The sequence below is a fragment of the Umbelopsis ramanniana genome, assembly GCF_025399195.1.
Source record: "Umbelopsis ramanniana AG unplaced genomic scaffold K450scaffold_42, whole genome shotgun sequence".
In the NCBI taxonomy this organism is placed as follows: Eukaryota; Fungi; Mucoromycota; class Umbelopsidomycetes; order Umbelopsidales; family Umbelopsidaceae; genus Umbelopsis; species Umbelopsis ramanniana.
The window spans coordinates 166,350-184,265 of record NW_026252128.1 but is presented as its reverse complement, the minus strand read 5'-3'; the positions used below and the strand labels follow the sequence as shown (position 1 = coordinate 184,265).

The window sequence follows — 17,916 nt, the reverse complement described above, 5'->3', positions numbered from 1 at the left end:
GCATGAACAATAAGTGTGTGATCAACATGGGATTTATAGAAATTTATTACAATTCACTGGGGGGTAAATCGCTAAGTACATGATATGAAACAGGAAGCATAGCATATGTGGGACTGGATCGATTATAAAGAAATGAAAAGAAGGCATGTCAGAAAACCAAAGAAGTTTACATGGATGGTTCTTCTTTTGGGGGGTTTCAACATAACATAAAAATAACGACAAGTTGCATCTATTGACGCTGATTGAGACGGCTGACAGCAAAGGCAGCAATGATAACAATACCGAGTCCAACAATGGCAGCTGGAAGAATAAGGTCGGTCTGGCTTTTCTTATTCGCGTCACGGTTGTGTTTGCGGGGGCTGACATCTACTCGCTCAGCATCGGTGGTATCGGGCTTGGGTACGTTGATAGATTTTACATCCTTTTCTCTGACATATAATCGAACACGATCGTGGCCTTGTTTACGAGCAAGTTGAACGGCGTCCCGTAAGTCAGCATCCGATGTAATCAACACCTTGTCCTTTTCATCATCCTCAAACGATATCGCAAGTTGACTTGGTGAGTCATGATCGTCCTCAAGCTTGTGAAGAATCATCTCATGGAGTACATCGTAACTGTTGTGGGCGGCTGTGAAACGATGGGTCTTGCCATTGAAAGAAAATTTAAAGGCAAAGGTATCATCATTTTGGCTTCCATATTGAGAAGACAGAGTGGATCGCATTTCGTCGTTGTTCACCATGCTGGCACTCTCATTTGGAGTAATTTCAGGGAAGGCTTGAAGAGGCGACGAAGATGATTCCATCGCTGCCATTGAACGTCCACTAGCTGTATGAGAATCCGAAACAGCAGAGTCGCTGTCTGCTCCAAAGCTACTCCAAAACTTGTTCCACATGGGGCCGCCCTCGTTATCAGCGCCCTGAATACTATTGATCTGTTGTAAAAACATACCGTTAAATACCATAAACAACACCAATGTCCCCTCCTACCAAATGATTTGGTTTACCTGTTCCAGGGTAGCGTATGTCAATTTTAGTACATCAACCACTCCAATGATAGGCTGGTTTTCTTCGCGGATTGGGAGGTTGAGATAATGCCCATCTATACGAAGAAGCGGTTTAGTATGAAAGCAAAGAGAGGTCGCTCTCTGAGTCACACTTACCATGCATTTTTCGAAGGGCTTCTAGAATAGTGGTATCAGGTGTGGCGGTATCTGGGTGTGGGGTCATTACTCGAACAACCGATGTTTGTTCAGGGTTCAAACCAGCAGCAATGACACGAAGAACAACGTCCTTGCTTGTGAAGATACCAGCGAGGGAATGCTTGTCCATAACAAGGACAGCAGTGGTATGGTGCGCTTTCATAAGCTGGGCAATCTCCTTGACGTTTGCTCTGAGTTTGACTTCAACGGGAGGCTGGCCATCTAAGACGGAGGCAATGTCGGGACAAGACATTTTCTCTCTAAGCATTTCCATATGTTGAACAATTTGAACAGGGCCGCCATTGGTCCACTCTCGTTCTACACCTTGGAGTGCATCATATAGTTTCTTGGACGATCCGTAAGCACGCTCCATTTTATCCAAAGCTTCGTACAAGCATTTTGTAATATCGAGCAGGCCAAAGATATCTCCCTCTTCGTTGCATACCGGCTAAATGTTGTAACGTGATTAATATTTGGTACCTTAAACAGGCATGTAAGCAATTAACAGATTTGCGCATACCAAATGACGGAAACCTCGGGAAACCATTAAATTAAGTGCGTCAGTTGCAGATGTATCGGCGGTAACGCACATTGGACCTTTGGTCATGATATCAGCAACACTGGTCTCTCTACGTAAATCAAAACGGAAAATGACGTTATGTTAGAACATTATGGTAACCACTATGGTCATTTGCACTTTCAAAAAATTCAAGTACCTGGAATCCAAGGAGTTGGCCACAACACGGTAAGCAAGATCTTTCGCCTATAGATATCGTTGTCAGAAACTGAGGCCAAATGCACTGTAACACTAAAATAAGTATGGCCACTTACCGTAAAAATACCACTCAAGTGCTCGTCTTCGTCGACGACCAGAACGCAATCGCTCCGCTTTGCAGCCATGAGCTGTGCTGCTTCAATGACCAACATGTTCTCCTTGACGGTCAGAGCTTGGGCCGGTCTAAGAGCCGAAACAGTTCCTGCAATTTTTTTGCCAGATTGTCTAACTCTAGCGCTGCCTCCTCTCTTCTTGGAAAGCTCCTGTTCCAGTTTCTTACGAATGGCCTAATTGGAGAAAAACGGTGTCAGTTCTGACGAATGAAGGATGTTCCACTGTACAGGGTGTGCAAGATTGAATACCTCATCTCTCTTATTCTGACGTTGTCTACTTCCAGCAGAAGACGCTGCATCAAGAGCTTCCACTCGTGATGGGATTTTGGATCTCTTTGAGGACACGGTAGACATGAAGGCCAGCTGAACACAGACTTCTCAGACGACCAAAGGCAGAAAATTTATACAAAAACCTCGAGCCAAAAAATTGGACCAGAAAACATCACGCAACTATTCTTTGGCGGGGGAAAAAACATAATTACATTTGCATGATTTATTGCAAGCATTTGGAGTATGTAAGAACAAGTGAAGTGCGTATATGAGTTGATAGATGTAGTGAGTGTTATTGGGGGACAGGATGGCTCTATTTGCGATTTCGATTGTTTGCTCTCTTGGCTTTGCCTGGTCGCTTAGCCTGGCCCTTGAATGGTGCCTTGTTCTTCTTAGGGTTAAATCCACCAACATCGGCAGAAGACTCTGCTGTGTTGGACTTGGCATATCTCTTCTTGCCACCGAAACCATATTTCGAATCTTTCTTATCACGTTTGCTGGGACCACGCTTAGACTTCTTGTTGGATTTATCATCAGCACCCCCATCAAGCTCGATATCGAAATCTTCAGTGGAGAAATCTTCAGCTCCCTTTCGCTCTAAAGAAATAATTCATTGTCAATTATCTGTCCAGACTATCTATTTTTTTTTGAAAAAGGTATTTTTTAACTTACTTCTCTTGAGCATTTTAATTTTCTCCATGTCTTCGGACTTCTTCTTTTGACGTTCTTGAAGCTTCTCAATTTGAACCTTCTTTCCGAACTTCTTGAGGTCACGTTGACGTTTGGCATCCTCTGAAGCTTTCACTCCAGCAGTTTCATCAAGCAAGCGTTGTCGGATCTTGTAGGAAAAAGAAAGTGTTAAGTCAGCCAGCTGTATTGCCTAGTTTACCCAATTTTATCAGCGAAGACGCTTACCTTTTCCATGTGTTCATCACTCTTGACCATTTCAGCAAAATAATCGTCAGGTCTAGTAAAAGGAAGGCCGGCGGCCTTAACCTTTTCACGACCAATATTGGCAGCCTCCAAAGCTTGCTGATAGAAAGCCAATTCTCTCTTCAAATCGTCATGTACATCCTCAAGCTCAATAGGTTCGGTGGAAGTCACAGCCATGGTCTCGATCCAAGGAAGATCCTTCAACCTGAATTCTTCGGTGATACGCTTGAGCGCAGCCTAGACAGTCATTGAGTAATTAATATACGGTGACGAGATCCATTGGAAAAGAGTAGTCCTATATTATACCTCATTGTTAATGGTGACCTTTTGCTCGAGGATCAGATCACCGTCCTCGTCGTCAATATCGCTAGCGTCAAGATCTTCAAGAGACACAGGCACTTGTTCCATCAGCTCATCCTCCTGTATGATTTGGAGTTCCTCTTCTGAATGATTGCTATCGTCTGATGACATTGTTTGGTATAAATGTATATTAAACGGACACAGGTTATTCGAGTATGAAAAAAAAAATTGGTTCTTGTCTCGATTCAACAGTCACACTCTGGGTGAAGGAAATTGAAAGCAAGCCACACATCCTCTCTTTTTTGAAGGTAATATTTCTCTTAACCTACGGCCAGAACACACTATCTATGGCTTGGTCAAAGTGGTTGGTGGTGCCAAGACCCATTTGGTGCTGAGACCTTGAGCAGGCGCAGCAACCCGAAATATTCCCAAAAACAGGGTGCTAATACTCACTCTCTTGGGCCCGCCACTACACAAAACGTCGATCAAAACACGCCAGCATGTATTTCACATCAAAATAGCTTTTTAAGAGATCCTTTGGTATGAAACAATAGCGAGTATAAAAATAGGAGTTGGTTCCTCCTCCGTGGCCAGAAGGAGGACATTTTGCATGTTGTTTTTTGGACACAGCCACAAGGTGCCACAACTAATCTATAAAAGATCAGCAAGCTCCAACATTCTTTTCTCGGCTACTTCTCTTCTGTTCTTCTCTTCTTCGTATAATGCATTTTATAAGGGAAGCTTTTCGACGAAAGGTGAATAAATACGTCTTATTTGCACCACTACAAAGAAAATATTCATCAATCATGTTATTGACAGCCCCTGGAAAAAACGTCGCTGGTCTGGGTCCGCGGAATAACAGCAGTGGGGCTCACTTGTATCTTCGCTGCGTATTTCCTTTACTTGTGTATTCAGGTTTGTGTTTATCATCTGATTCTAAAAGGGAACAGCCCTCTAAACACCACTGTGTATACAGCTGTATGAGGATCAGCCACTGATCAAACTATTGGCACAAAACATAACGGATACTTACGTGTCACCTGATGTGGAGATGTGCAGTGCCAACTCCAATCTGCGATTATGGTATTGCGATATTGTTGCTATGAAGTAAGTCTTTCGGAGTGACGCCTGCTCTATTCAAGTAACCAACAGAACGACTCATTCTTTGTAGCTGGACTTCTCGACGCGTCCCAAATTGCACGGGACTAATCCAAAAGGGTGCTTATAGTCCCACCATGTATTGTCAGATATTTCAGTCGAACGGGTCCATTGCCTTTGGATTAAATGCTGACACGCCTGATACGCCAGGAAAGGATGTTGTGCGGCGAGTGGACTTTTATTGGCAGATCGACAATTTGACAGCTTCTGTCTCGCAAACTCTCTCAGTGCCCGCCATCTCTGTACAGTTATATGCGCCACAATTCAATCCTTGGTACACCAATGATGTGCCAGGGTGGATTCCTCGCCAATTTCAAGCCTACCGAGACATCACTATGGGCGTAACGAAAGCCACTGCGGTAAGCAGGCTTTCATACATAACGATGATCAGCATTCACTTACTGACGTCCGTTGTTATGTGATTAGATCCAACGGCATTCTACCAACCTGATCTTTACTCCAAGCACTTACAAGGCGATTAGACCGTCTGATTTTGGAGCGCTTTTTGGGCTGGTGAGCATGAATGTGACAATTTAAACTGAATTCAAATAGGCAGTGAGTAATGAAAAAATCAAATCAGGCTGCGCGATATGTCGACATACCTACCATATCGACTGATAGTATCATATGGCCACTGCATTTCAACCCCAACTTTTCGAACGGAGTAAGTTCAAAAGAATCGGTCTGTTTAACGTATGGTATTATGGAATTAAACATTCAAAAAATCTACAGATGATGACTGGCCATTTTTCTATCCAGCTAGGAAGTGGTACCATGAATGTTCAGGTAAAATAATATATCCAGACTACGCTCAGGCGGAATGAATACTGACTTTATCGTGACAACAATCCTCAAAAACAGCAAGAACAGCGACAAAATACCATTCTATCACTACTTGCGTTGACGGGTGGTGCATTTGGATTGCTGAATATCATATACGTAATGTTATTCGGTATGACAAGATTAGCGCCATGGGGTGTGGTGCATTATTTTTCCTTTTTTTTCGACCCTCCGCCATCCTATTCTCCTATGGAGTCAGACAAGAAAGCGTTATTACAACAAGAGATTGTGTCCATCAAATCTGAGTATTACAACGTCGAGCTAGAACGAGCGACGTCGACCGGCGAGTCCAGGCATTGGGCGGAGAAAACGGAGGAAATAGAACACCCTTTACCTAGAACACCTGTAACAGATGTGTCAACGATGATGAGCGACGAACAGTCGGTTACAGGAACCTCACCGATGGATCTAGAAGCTCGTGTACAGGAGCTTGAACTTATTCTCGCCAATTACTTCTTAGATACTAAACATTTGGATCGCATGCGACGGAAGTCTAACCGGAGACCCTCACAACGACACACTTTTACAGGCTCTATTTCCAGTTAGAGTGCATCTTTATTATTCCCTTTACTCATACCAGTACTATTCAACTTGCATCAACTGTAAATTAAATTCGAGATCCGTAATAAAAAATCGCTTTGTATATTATTTCTTCGATGGGGAAGTCTGGAGAAAATAAAGGGGGGGGGTTTATTTTATCATGAAATGATAGGCTTTAAAAAATAATAATGGTACTATAATGTAGGGTTAAAAAATGAATGCCGGTTTGATGATGCTTGTTAGTCTTCTTGGACTTTGCCAGTTGATGGGTCTTCCTCAGCTTCAATGTCGCCTACGCCATTAGCCAAGTCCACTTCGTGTTGCCAGTCAACTGTCGTACACAGGTACAACAACTGAATAGAGGCATTGATAGCAAAACCTACGATCATGCCTATCCACAAGCCCTGGATACCAAAGTCGAAACCAAAGGCTAATATGAAACTGAGTGGGAAAATCAGGCAATAGTATGTTGACAGCGTCAAATATGTGCTGATCTGTGGTCTATTCATGCCACGTAGAATACCAGATGCAACAGTCGAAATTGACTCAAACATTTGGCAGAGTCCCACAAGGGGAAGTACAGCTACCAAGACCTCCGCCAAATCCGATTGAGAGGTAAAGAGGGCAGCCAATCTAGGGGCGGCCAACTTATAGAACACCGACATACCAGCGCCGAAAAAGATCGATAGCAAGACAGCAGAGTTGGCTGCGTATTTAGCATACCTTGTGTCTGCGCATTCCAGCCAATGGTCAATACGGTTGGCGCCAGAAACAGATATTCCAAACGGCAGGATAAAAGTGGTTGAAGCGATGGTCATCATGATAGACTGAGAGGCAAGGTCTACCACACCGATGTAGGATGCAGCCAGAGTCAAAATTTCAAAAGCCCACCATTCGGAGCATACCATGAAGATACCGACAAAGGCATGGATGAAGAACGTCGAACAATCTGAAAAAGCTTGTCTTGACCAACCTCCCCAGGCTTCCTTTCCTTGCACAAACACGATGAACAAGACCATGGAGATGAACAACAGCCAATAGGTGATGGAGATGGCCACAGAAGCACCAATAAGACCGAGATCTCGTTGGAATATCAAAACATAGTTCAAAATAGCATTGATAGGAGAAACCACCATCAAAACCTTGGTAGGGACGCTGACAATACCCTGAGTTTGACAAAACTTCTTCAAAGCCTCAAAGCAAAAGTATGCAGGCGCACCAATTAAAAGATATCGTATGTATAGTCCTAGGCAAAAAGAATTCATGTCAGTACCAAAGTACTGAATGATGATGTGGGTAGATGGGTGAAAAACCTCTATGAGCGCTTACCAGCAAGGTGTGTGATTTCATCACTTTGACCTAGGAAGGTCAAAAGCGAAGTTGCGTGCCACCAAACGAAAGAAACGGGTATAAATAGACCAGCGAGGGACATGAGGGTTTTTTGAAGTTGAACGCCAAGGTACGTCAGGTCTTCATCTTCAAACTCTTCTTTGTTCACATCCATAGCAGTAACTATGCCAACCGCCAACGACCAGCCGGTGACGCCTGCAAACATTGACCCTAGCGCATAGGCTGCCAACTCTGTAGTGCCCTTGTCAAAGCAACGGGTATAAGACTGAGTGCAACAATGACACGAGGCGGATGAACATGACCTACCAAATGGCCTAGACAGACGATGGGTGCAATCTGAAGAGAGACTTGTAAAAAGTATGCAACGACCGTCGGACCTGAGCTACCTATCAGCCAGAGAAGCTCGCGCAGCACAATCCATACTGGATGTCGCTTGTCCAGGGTGCTCGCGTATTGCCCAGCCAAAAGTGGTGTTTGCTCCATTTTGAATAAATGAGCTGTAAGAAGAAATCACCAGATGCGTTTCAAGAAAAGGAGAGCATTCGATTTCGGATGTCATAGGTTTAAATTGGACAGGGACATACATGTCCCTTGATTTCAATACAAGGGATACAAAGGGCCAACAGTACGTGTTCTTTTTTTATTTCGTGAGTATAGGTGATTAGAACCAACCAGCTGCCACATCAGACCTTCGCCTCAAAACTTCTCTTATTTGTGCCACATCGAGTCTCTCCATGGACAGAGCGTTGCAAATGTCCGCAACATCCTCTTCCTGATCGCCGCTGGATATTGCGTTTATGAAGAAGGTGCATGTCAGACGCGGATCAGAGACCGAGGATTGACTGGTATTAGCAGTAGTACTGCTAGGTAATGTAAGTAAGATAAGTGCCTCTTTCAATCTGCCAAAGAAAAAAAAGTTCGAGTGAGTGGCACTATCTTGCTAACATGGAATTTCATGGGGTCAAAAGTCTACCTTTTTGTAAAGTTTTCTGGCTTTTTCACCCACGCCTTGGCAATTTGCCATATGCCAATTGTAGCATCGAGTTGCAACTGATATCCTCCTTGCCGTGAAAATTGGTGAGCAACAACAATGTTCTTCCAGAACCAGTCATCTAGATCCAATAGTATATTTCGGAGCACGGAGTGAAATAGTGATGAAGGGAGCGCTGACGCCAAGTAGGTAAGATTTCTTTTCAAATCAGCCACAGGTCGGTATAGTTCTGCTGATATTTCGGATGGCGAGGCATCAGAAAATGGCATTGACCAGTTCCGGCTGAAAGCAATTTTGTTAGGTTTCTCCCATATGTCACAGGAGGAAGATGTAGCTTACCTCTTTGCATAGGATCGAGCTCCGACACTCCAATCTTTAGCAACCATTTTGACAACCGTCTTTTGTATCTTCGCACAGAGGGTATCGTAAAGTTCGTCGGCCACTTCAGAAAAGATAGTTCCATCTTCGTAATTAGCTGGGTCAGGAAGTGCACTCATTGGAGTGTTCAGTTCAGCCAACGCTTGCGCTTTGGCTGCTTTATGATTCAAGTCACTCCACATCTCCAGAAAGAACTGAATATAGACAACGGTATAGACAAATCAGCTTGCTTGCTCTCTATTCATGTTTTCCAACGTCGAATTGAAGCCAAAGAAAAACTTACATCATCTTCTCCCCATTCAAGGATGCGATCGTGAACGGTTATGGCACTTGCCCACCATCGGCAGAGTCTCTGTAAGCCACCCGTCGTTCCTGACTTTTCCGTGGACGTCATTACCCCTGTTACAGCATCTGGTAAGGCTCCTGGAACTGGTACTGAGCGAATGAGACTCAATGCTTCGAACGAGTCAACAGCTGAAGCTATCCTTCGATGGTACGATTCCAGGAGATCGATCTGAATTTCCATTAGAAACCGCAATCGCTGCTCAAATAGTGGTAACAAGCGATAGGATTCTGAAATTGAAACGGACATGTTAACAATGACCAGAAGAGAGTCATACCACGCACTCAGGTTGCTCAGCTCTGCATACCTGTAATGCCTTCCACCAGACTCAATATGCGAGATGCAGATTTGGTGGCTAGAACAGCATCTTTATCCTCCTGGTAATTGTCTTCCTCGTCGTCATGCATGTATTCCGCTCCTCTATTATCATCTTCGTCACCCGTGAAGTCCCAAGCCCTGCGATCGTGAACAATTTCATCAAAGCGTGCGACAGCAACTGTAGAAGAAATAAGTCTTGGTCAACGGCAAAATAGAGATTAAACGAAGGTTCCAGACTTGTACTTACATTCTTTTTCCATTTTGAGCCAGGCATCAAACCATTCAGGGTTCCCTACTATGACCTGAGCAAGACCTAAATTAAACTCTGAGCCCCTCGGTGCAGTGTATGCAAAACGATCTCGCAAAGTCTGATCAAAGGACAACGTTTCATGGATGGTATGGCTGAGAAGAGCTGGTTGCTGTAAGATCTGCGGTATGGATTTTTGCAATTTCCGCTGAAGGTCTTTAAGAATGCCTGTGATGAAGTCCGTCTTTGCAGAGTTTCGTAGTGAAGGTGAGTTGAATTTGTCAATGATTGGTTGTACCACTCCTATGATAAAAGGTAGATGCTGTGATATTGTTTGTATAGTGTGGTTCAGATACCATTCGGGCTATTGAAGAAGGTTGTCAGTAACCCATATGTTTTTTTTTTCTCAGGTGCAGTCACCGACGATATTACCTTATCCAATCGGTTGGTTGGCCGAGAGCCCTCAAAGTGGAATCGAAAGCGCAAGGAAAGAGCGCTAAGCATGATTTGAATAGGTACAAGCGCATGGTACGAATCTTCATCAACGACCTCATCAGACTCATCCAATCCAGTCAGTCTAGATTTATACGTTAATCAAAGTATTATGCATAGAATCACGTAACAACGATTTCAACTTACGGTAACTGAAGCAGCAAGAGATCGGAAAACGCTTGTTCAAAGTGCTTAACATATTCCTTGGTCTGAATGTTGTACGGTGGCTTTAATGGTACTGGCCATTGGAGAGCTTTTAGCGTGTCTTCAAATTTCCTGAAATTGGGATATTCGATAAATAAGGATGTCCAACAGCTTATACATATTCAAGCGAATACTAACTTGGACAGTATATCCTTGAGCTCCTCCCATAGCGTTGTTTGCCGTTTTGTCATATAGTTCGTTAATTCAGCATTGCATCCGGGCGGGCTGGACGACTTTGTTACTTTGATCAATTTTGCGAGTTGGCTATAAGGCTTAAGAGCAGCCTGTGGATCATCTTTCACTAAAGATTTTGCACGAGAACTTGATATGTAGTCGGTTAGCACATGTGCACATACCGTCGTGAGCTACACGAAATCCAACATTACCTCAGCTCGTCGACTATAATCAACACTTTAACATACTGACGTGTGTTATCCAATCTCGTTAGTTTTGTCTCCAGGTCCACCAGGTTACTCACAATCTCAGCTTGTTTGTGGGTATCCTTTTGTTCTGGCGAGTGCTGAGCGCAAAACTCTTGCAATGAAGTTTCGTCGTAGGTCTGTTTAGCTTGCAAGTTCTTTAGTTTATCAACAGCCTGCTGAGTGCGTTGCAGTGTAGTCGCAATAGTGGTGCGTGTTCTGTCTGTTGTTTGATTAAGCTATTATGCAGTAGTGGATGAATGAGTCAGTCAGCCTGGATCTATCAAAGCGATGCTAAAACTACCTCTTGTAATAGTATTTGGTGCTTTGCCTGTCGTTCTTGAAGCTGGGTATCTAAAAGTTCAAGAGTGGTAGCTTCACCATTCAGCGGAATGCGCTGGTTTAGGGCAATGACGGTTGCATCCGTGATGTCCGTCATAAGAGAGGGCAGTCAATGAGGCGATTACAGTCACTGGCGAACCTGACCCGGACTTGCAAAATCGTCAACGCTTGAACGACACAAACTCAGCAACCAACCCACCAAGCGCTATGTTTTCTGGTATGAAATTTTTTTATTTCTTAACTACGTTTTGAAGTTTGCCATGACTACACTGCAAACTTACTACTTCCACCTATAATCTGACCGAGAATCATGGTCTTGGATTCGATCAATGTATTTTGTATGGTTTTTATTTTCATTTTATCAATATAAGATGGAATGATTTTCTGCCAAAAGGTAGAGACCACCGCATATCTAACGTCTTTCGTCCTGCTACCTTATGTTCGAAGAACAAGTTTGAGCAGTGGTACTCGTCGTTATCTAAGGGTCCCTTCCCTCCAGCATATTACTCTCTTGTGCCTTAGTAGTAACAGATTCTCATTTCCGAGGATAGAACGCTACCAATTAAGCACAATTTGATAGTTGGGAGCACATTATGTGCACTAACTTTTGCAAAGAGCTCATGGTTGAAAATTTTTGCCAAATATTTATAGACAAACGAGGCAGTCACAAGCCCTAGAATTGAACATCCGCGTTTGCCCACCAATGACAAAATCTCAAGTGGTAAGAAAAATCTAGGCAGAGGTGGAAAAATGATGAAAAAAAAAAAAAAGATGTTGGCTTCATGAAATTAGCGCTATTTAGAAGACTTCCACCATTGTAAAAAGGGAATGGTCTTGCTCCAATCTCACTGCTTCAACGCAGGCAGCTTTCACCCAATTTGGAGCCTTTGTGCTACATTATGAAGAAATTATAGATTGCGTTCGCCGCCCCTTTTCCATCGCCACCGTCTCTTCCTTCCACTCCTTTACTTTCGTGACATCCATGGTCAAGCGTGCGTTGATTCCGGGATTATTTCCCTCGTCCTCTGATCCAGCGCCTGGAACCACAGAGAAGTCAAGCACCACGAGTGATCCATCCCCAACCACCGCTGCCAGCACTTCATCCACCACATCTGTTCCAGTTACAACCTTACCACCATCAACATCGTCTGTAAAACCTTCCTCATCCTCCGTCCCTCCCACCTCCACAAAACCTACTTCAACCCTCACATCTTCCTCTGTCCCAACCATCGCTCCTTCCACATCTGTTGTTTTAACTACAGGTGGATCTTCAACCAGCCTCACAACTGCGACACCAACAGCAACGGCTAGCCCAGATACGGGTGACCAATCGTTTCCAACCGGGATGGTCGCTGGTGTATGTGCAGTGATATTCGTAGTAGCAGTGTCGTTAGCAGGATTTGTATTCTACACGCGCTGGAAGAAACGTAAACAGGAGAAAGCATGGGCTATGCAAGAATTATTCAATGGCACATCGGATGATCCTAGTATTCTCGCTTCTGACCCTATTTACCGTGACGGAGAGGCCGATAATATGCCTTTGCCTAAAAACTGGAACGATCCATACTCTCAACCCTATAGCCCCCGGCAACCACAACAGCAGTACATGTTTTATCAACAAACTGGTGCACCACAAAGTCCATTCCCTAACAGAGCACCAGGTCCTCAACCATCGTATCATTATTAAATACCACCACTCTACCTATTGTCATATAAAGCCCAACTGTTTACATGCCGTACGTTTTTTATCTTGCGAATTTCAGAGTGTGGTAATGGAGTCATTCTATGCAGGATGGAAAAAAAAAAAAAAAACTGCAATGCCAGACGACGAGGTTGACTTGAAGGAAAACACCTTGTCCAGCCTAAGACAATCCAGTTGGCTGTGGTTTCCTGGAAACTGCAGGATATAGACAAATATGGCCAAGTAATTCAAACCGTGTGCGGTGCGATTGATTCAATGATTGGGAGCTTAATTTTCCTAGATACTTGTCACACAGCATTCTCTCGGGTACACACTGCCCACCAACATCTGGTTTTTTTGTTCCCTATTTCCTCTGGGTACTCTTATTTCTGTATGCATAGAAATGCTACCATTAGACGAGTATGAAAACGTCATCCTCTAGTAGGTGGAAACGGTCAAAGACGAGAGTGAATGACCAGCAAAGGTATAAGACCAAAGAAAATATGTACAGTGATTTGAAAAAAGATAACACATAAAAAAATGGGGGAACCGAAGCAAATGAAGAAGTACTTTTTTTTTTTTGGGAAGGGGGATAGTTAAAATAAAAGAATGGCTGTGGAGAGAGACGTGATTTAATCGCGGGCAACGTAGCCTCTGACCCAATCTTGCACAGCCTGGCTATCACGCTTCAACCACTCAGCATTCACCTTGGCAGCTTCGATGGCCTGTTGAAGAGGACGAGCATACTCCTTGGTATCCTTGTTGGCAAAGAAAGCTTCGATTTCTTCAATTCTGCGGTCATCAACGAATCCATCCACAGAGGACTTGACGGCAATACCAAACAGAGAGAGAGATTTGGAGAACTTGGTATGAAGCAAGTCATAGTTGTTGCTGAAGAACTCCCACAAGTGGTTACGAGCGTCAGGGTTAGATCCCAAAGTGCGGAACACATACACACTGTCTTGACCACGGACTTGCTTTTCGTCCAAGCTCATGGCGAGGTATCGGTTGATCAAAGCTTCACTCTTGGCATTACCAAGCGTAGCAAGAGCAGCCAGACGCTGATCAGAAGTCAAAGTCTCGTTCTCATAGATTTTCAGGATTTCCTCCCAGACTTGGGTCTCTTCAGTTTCGTCGTTGGCGTTCTTGAGAACAATGTTATAAACCGGTCCGCGCAAGTTAGGATGAAGGGCCTCGTTGTCACCCTTGACGAAACGCCAGAAACGATCTCTAGCTTCATCCACAATGCCTTGATCGCCGCTGCGACCAGCATTGGACAAGACGAGAACACGAAGCATGTTGGTAAGATAGTCATCGGTAGGCTTGAATTCCCAGCCCAATTTGTGGGCAATAGGGCTGAAAAGGTTGCGACGAAGCAAGTTGAGACCATCCTTGACCTCGCTGGGCTGTTCGTACCAGACGCTGAGGATGTTGCTCAAGTGAGTGCTAATTTGTGACCACACGCTGGAAGTAGTAAAAATCGACATTCAGTATATCAGTTTTGTTTGCCTACACCATGGACGGCCCTCTATGGCTTTTTCTACTTACAAGTACTCGGTTTCATTCTGGAATGCCTGAGCAAGTTCCAAGAAGGCGCTTGTGGTTTGCTCACCACTGACGCAAAGACTGCCAGCATCAGCAACCAAACCAACTCGGTCGGCAGTGTTGCTCAAAAGACCATTGTTGGGCTTGCGGACTTCATCGGCAAGACGCTTGATGACATCGATAGGGTATTGAACTCGGTAAACACCGCTTTGACCAGCATTGAGCTTGAAAGAATGGGAGCCGACAGCGAAACGTTGGGACTTGTCGGTAAGAGTGTACGACTCAACCTTATCGGGAGTCAAGACACCAAGCGGGACCCACCAATTAGTGCTATTTGAACATTAAGGTTAGTCATGAGACAAAACGGTCCTTTCTAATTTTTCAGTACTAACGTGTCTTCGACCGACTTAAGGTCGCCTGTTGAGAGGTAGCGAGCTTGTGTAACTTGGATGTTTGAATCGTCAACAGTATCCACTCGGAGGACTGGGTACTAGAGTGAAAGGTTAAGTCAGTAAACCCCACCCACAAAGCCTGATTTCCACAGAGAATCACTTACGCCAACATTCTTGGTCCACAATTGCATGAACTTGGACACATCGACACCAGCCACTTCGCTGAGCGCAGCCCACAAATCGCCAGTGGAAGCATTGCCGAACTTATGACGATGAAGATAGCGGCGAACACCAGCAAGGAAAACGTCAACACCAAGCCATGAGCTAAGCATGCGAATGACACTAGCTCCTTTGTAGTATGAAATGGCATCGAAAATCTGATGAATTTCAGCAGGGTCGTTCACAGCAACCTCGATAGGGTGAGATGATCGGAGAGCATCCAAGCTGAGAGCACGGGGCATATCCTCATTAACAAAGGAGGTCCATACATCCCAGTCAGGGAAGACATGGTCGACGGCCAACCAACCTACCCAGGTGGCAAAACCTTCATTCAACCAAAGATGGTCCCACCATTCCTACAATAACTCCACTATTTAGAAAGGACAGAACTTTTTGTTTGCAGTATCAGCGACTGCTTACCATGGTGACCAAATTACCGAACCACTGATGAGCCAATTCGTGGCAAACAGTGTAGGCAGTTTGCTTCTTGGCAGCCAAAGAGGAAGCCTTTTCATCGAAGAGCAACGCAACTGTGCGATAAGTGACCAAACCTTAATGATTCAAGGAAGCGATGTTAGAAATGGATAGCGCAAATTCGGAGTACAACGTTGGTTGGTAAACCTTACCCCAATTCTCCATAGCACCAGCTTCGAAATCAGGAATAGCCACCATGTCCATCTTGGGAAGAGGATAAGGCTCACCGAATACGGCGGCGAAGTATTCCAAGGCCTTGGTGCAGACATTGAGAGCGTGGCGGCCCTGTTCAGTAGAGCCAGGAAGGGTGTAGACTCGAACTTTGACGGATTCACCGTTGTGTTCTCCTGTGGTGTGAGCCTCAATATACTCAAAAGGACCGACAACAAAAGCAAGCAAGTACGTGCTCATCATGGGAGTAGTGGCGTATTTGACTTCCTTAAGAGAGGTAGATGTGGCAACATCCTTTCCGGTCTGGCTGCCTTCATGCTTTCCAACATTAGGTCCCTTGCCTGACTCTTGGAAGGGCTTTTCTGAAATGACGTTCATGTTGGACAAAGCAGTCAACTCTGAGGGCACAACAAGAGTGACATCGAAAGTGGCCTTGAGGGAGGGCTATGAGAGAAGAAAAAACCCCACTTTGTCAATTCGCAAGCCATTATTCATGCAAAATCGTTATCGCGCCATACCTCATCCCAACAGGGGAATGCACGTCTGGCATCTGTGGCCTCAAATTGAGTCGTGGCGAGATATCTACAATGGATGGCGCAATGATAAGCATCCTCTCCAACAGCTGAAAGCTTTACCTGCAAGAACACGTCCACGCTTGGCCCTAACACCATGGGAGAGTGTCACTTACTTTGTTTCACCAGAAGCATCCTTGTAGGAGCTACGATAGAAGCCAGCCATCTGATCGTTCAGAGTGCCTTCGAACAGAATATCCAACACGGTCTCGGATTTAGCAGGGACAGACTCAGCAAAGGTCAAGGTGACGATATGCTTTTGCTCGTCATAACTGATATCAGTTGCTTCTTGGCTATGGAAGGGAGAAGAATGAGTTACACCATCAAGCAGATGGATGTTGTCCAAGACATGGTTATTACCTTGATTGTGTCTTGAGAGCAGAAGATTGCAACTTGGCGGAGGTCAGCTTGAGTTCATGGGAGTTCAGTGTGATGATCTTGGTGTCCTCGTTCACGTCCAACCTAATGACCAAAAGATTGCTTTGATCAATGTCCTAGTCACCATGATCTAAACGATGGCCACAGCACTTACTTGACAATGACTCTACCGTCAAAGTGGAAGGAGGTCAGATTGGGTCTCAATGACAGATCATAGTGGACTGGTCTAACGTTGGTAGGTAGGACTTGACGCGAGGTGGCCATATTCTTCAGATACAATTGAACGAGGTAAGCAAAGAAGATGCAAACAATCCAAAGCAACTTCATTCTCGTGTTCTGGGGGGGATTTTATATTCAGATAGATTTTTTTTCTCACCTTTTTGCAGTTCAGAGAAAAGAGAGGATTTCAGTAATGCCTGCCTTTTTCAGCACAAGTCGCCAAAAGCAGCCGCCCCGCTTCTTCGGAGTGTCTCCTTTCTTTTGAAAATTTCTTCCCCGTTGAATCGGCCACCCTCATTTTCCCCTCCCGCTTCCTGACAAATTGTTAATGCTCGAGCCCTTGGTATAATTTATTATTACATTATACGGTAAGTTCATGATACAAAATAGAATGGGGTGGGCACAAGCTACACTAAGTGACGACGTTTAAGATGGGACCGTTCCATAGCCTACTGGGGCTTGTCTACCAGGTCTTCCCAGTCTTCTCTCGTCTCTTTCCTTGACCAACACGTAGAAAGCGTGGACGTGACCGGGAATGTATCTGGAAATAAAAACCGCACGTTATTACTTTCAGCTGGGAATACACGCACTGCAGCCGTTTAATGAACTTACCCGAGAATGGTCAAAATACTGTAGTATCATTTCAGGAAAATATCGCTTAATACGAGGGCGGTAACATACTCAATCGATAGAGGCATGATCAACTTACACGTTAATCCAGAAATCAGGTCCACAGCCTCTCATCAAGAAGACACCGAGAGGTGGAAGAAGTAGGATGATTACAATAAGACAGCAGTCGCCAACCATGTTTTGATAAGTGAGTAAGTAAAAAGAGTAAGTCTTGGCTTCCCTGGCTTTTCCAATTAGTTTTATATACAGTCGTGTTATGATTTGAGGTACCTATTACATCACATCTATTCTATTTTAGGAAATGGATGGCTTACGGCTCGAATCACGGCGCTTTCATCTTGGCACGTTGACGAGTAAGCAAGTAGTGCTACAACGTTCAAGTCATAGATAGAACCATACAACATTGTATAGAACCAGCTTGTTG

The 17,916-nt window shown here is 44.4% G+C and overlaps 8 protein-coding genes across 8 annotated transcripts; 2 read left to right on the top strand and 6 right to left on the bottom strand.

The window, feature by feature from the left end:
- Nucleotide 1: 1 nt before the first annotated feature.
- On the bottom strand, nt 2-2,468 carry K450DRAFT_249078 (uncharacterized protein). The gene is made up of 7 exons (XM_051590340.1): nt 2,336-2,468; nt 2,030-2,260; nt 1,915-1,961; nt 1,719-1,827; nt 1,160-1,646; nt 1,004-1,098; nt 2-931 (listed from the first exon to the last, which is right to left on the bottom strand). Exons 1-7 carry the CDS (start codon nt 2,438-2,440, stop codon nt 230-232), a joined length of 1,776 nt encoding a protein of 591 aa, XP_051443113.1. The 5' UTR covers nt 2,441-2,468; the 3' UTR covers nt 2-229.
- Nucleotides 2,469-2,499: 31 nt separating this feature from the next.
- Nucleotides 2,500-3,961, bottom strand: K450DRAFT_249076 (uncharacterized protein). The gene is made up of 4 exons (XM_051590339.1): nt 3,596-3,961; nt 3,272-3,526; nt 3,029-3,194; nt 2,500-2,953 (listed from the first exon to the last, which is right to left on the bottom strand). Exons 1-4 carry the CDS (start codon nt 3,758-3,760, stop codon nt 2,670-2,672), a joined length of 870 nt encoding a protein of 289 aa, XP_051443112.1. The 5' UTR covers nt 3,761-3,961; the 3' UTR covers nt 2,500-2,669.
- A 30-nt stretch (nt 3,962-3,991) lies between these two features.
- Nucleotides 3,992-6,235, top strand: K450DRAFT_249070 (uncharacterized protein). The gene is made up of 8 exons (XM_051590338.1): nt 3,992-4,344; nt 4,409-4,504; nt 4,566-4,696; nt 4,761-5,106; nt 5,174-5,260; nt 5,328-5,411; nt 5,480-5,533; nt 5,609-6,235. Exons 1-8 carry the CDS (start codon nt 4,312-4,314, stop codon nt 6,131-6,133), a joined length of 1,356 nt encoding a protein of 451 aa, XP_051443111.1. The 5' UTR covers nt 3,992-4,311; the 3' UTR covers nt 6,134-6,235.
- A 37-nt stretch (nt 6,236-6,272) lies between these two features.
- On the bottom strand, nt 6,273-8,049 carry K450DRAFT_249065 (uncharacterized protein). Its single transcript, XM_051590337.1, has 3 exons — nt 7,784-8,049; nt 7,457-7,718; nt 6,273-7,373 (listed from the first exon to the last, which is right to left on the bottom strand). Exons 1-3 carry the CDS (start codon nt 7,958-7,960, stop codon nt 6,367-6,369), a joined length of 1,446 nt encoding a protein of 481 aa, XP_051443110.1. The 5' UTR covers nt 7,961-8,049; the 3' UTR covers nt 6,273-6,366.
- K450DRAFT_249060 (uncharacterized protein) lies at nt 8,050-11,355 on the bottom strand. The gene is made up of 11 exons (XM_051590336.1): nt 11,174-11,355; nt 10,837-11,108; nt 10,589-10,771; nt 10,394-10,522; nt 10,187-10,331; nt 9,755-10,118; nt 9,497-9,685; nt 9,130-9,419; nt 8,808-9,040; nt 8,451-8,750; nt 8,050-8,376 (listed from the first exon to the last, which is right to left on the bottom strand). The coding sequence occupies exons 1-11, from the start codon at nt 11,306-11,308 to the stop codon at nt 8,139-8,141; spliced, it is 2,478 nt and encodes an 825-aa protein (XP_051443109.1). The 5' UTR covers nt 11,309-11,355; the 3' UTR covers nt 8,050-8,138.
- A 647-nt stretch (nt 11,356-12,002) lies between these two features.
- K450DRAFT_249058 (uncharacterized protein) lies at nt 12,003-12,968 on the top strand. Its single transcript, XM_051590335.1, has one exon. The coding sequence runs from the start codon at nt 12,194-12,196 to the stop codon at nt 12,896-12,898; it is 705 nt and encodes a 234-aa protein (XP_051443108.1). The 5' UTR covers nt 12,003-12,193; the 3' UTR covers nt 12,899-12,968.
- Nucleotides 12,969-13,508: 540 nt separating this feature from the next.
- K450DRAFT_249048 (uncharacterized protein) lies at nt 13,509-17,141 on the bottom strand. The gene is made up of 11 exons (XM_051590334.1): nt 17,020-17,141; nt 16,798-16,910; nt 16,626-16,727; nt 16,382-16,558; nt 16,212-16,275; nt 15,675-16,137; nt 15,469-15,599; nt 14,994-15,404; nt 14,830-14,927; nt 14,441-14,767; nt 13,509-14,356 (listed from the first exon to the last, which is right to left on the bottom strand). Exons 2-11 carry the CDS (start codon nt 16,905-16,907, stop codon nt 13,525-13,527), a joined length of 2,715 nt encoding a protein of 904 aa, XP_051443107.1. The 5' UTR covers nt 16,908-16,910; nt 17,020-17,141; the 3' UTR covers nt 13,509-13,524.
- K450DRAFT_249044 (uncharacterized protein) lies at nt 17,140-17,892 on the bottom strand. The gene is made up of 3 exons (XM_051590333.1): nt 17,572-17,892; nt 17,475-17,492; nt 17,140-17,403 (listed from the first exon to the last, which is right to left on the bottom strand). The coding sequence occupies exons 1-3, from the start codon at nt 17,667-17,669 to the stop codon at nt 17,289-17,291; spliced, it is 231 nt and encodes a 76-aa protein (XP_051443106.1). The 5' UTR covers nt 17,670-17,892; the 3' UTR covers nt 17,140-17,288.
- Nucleotides 17,893-17,916: the final 24 nt, after the last annotated feature.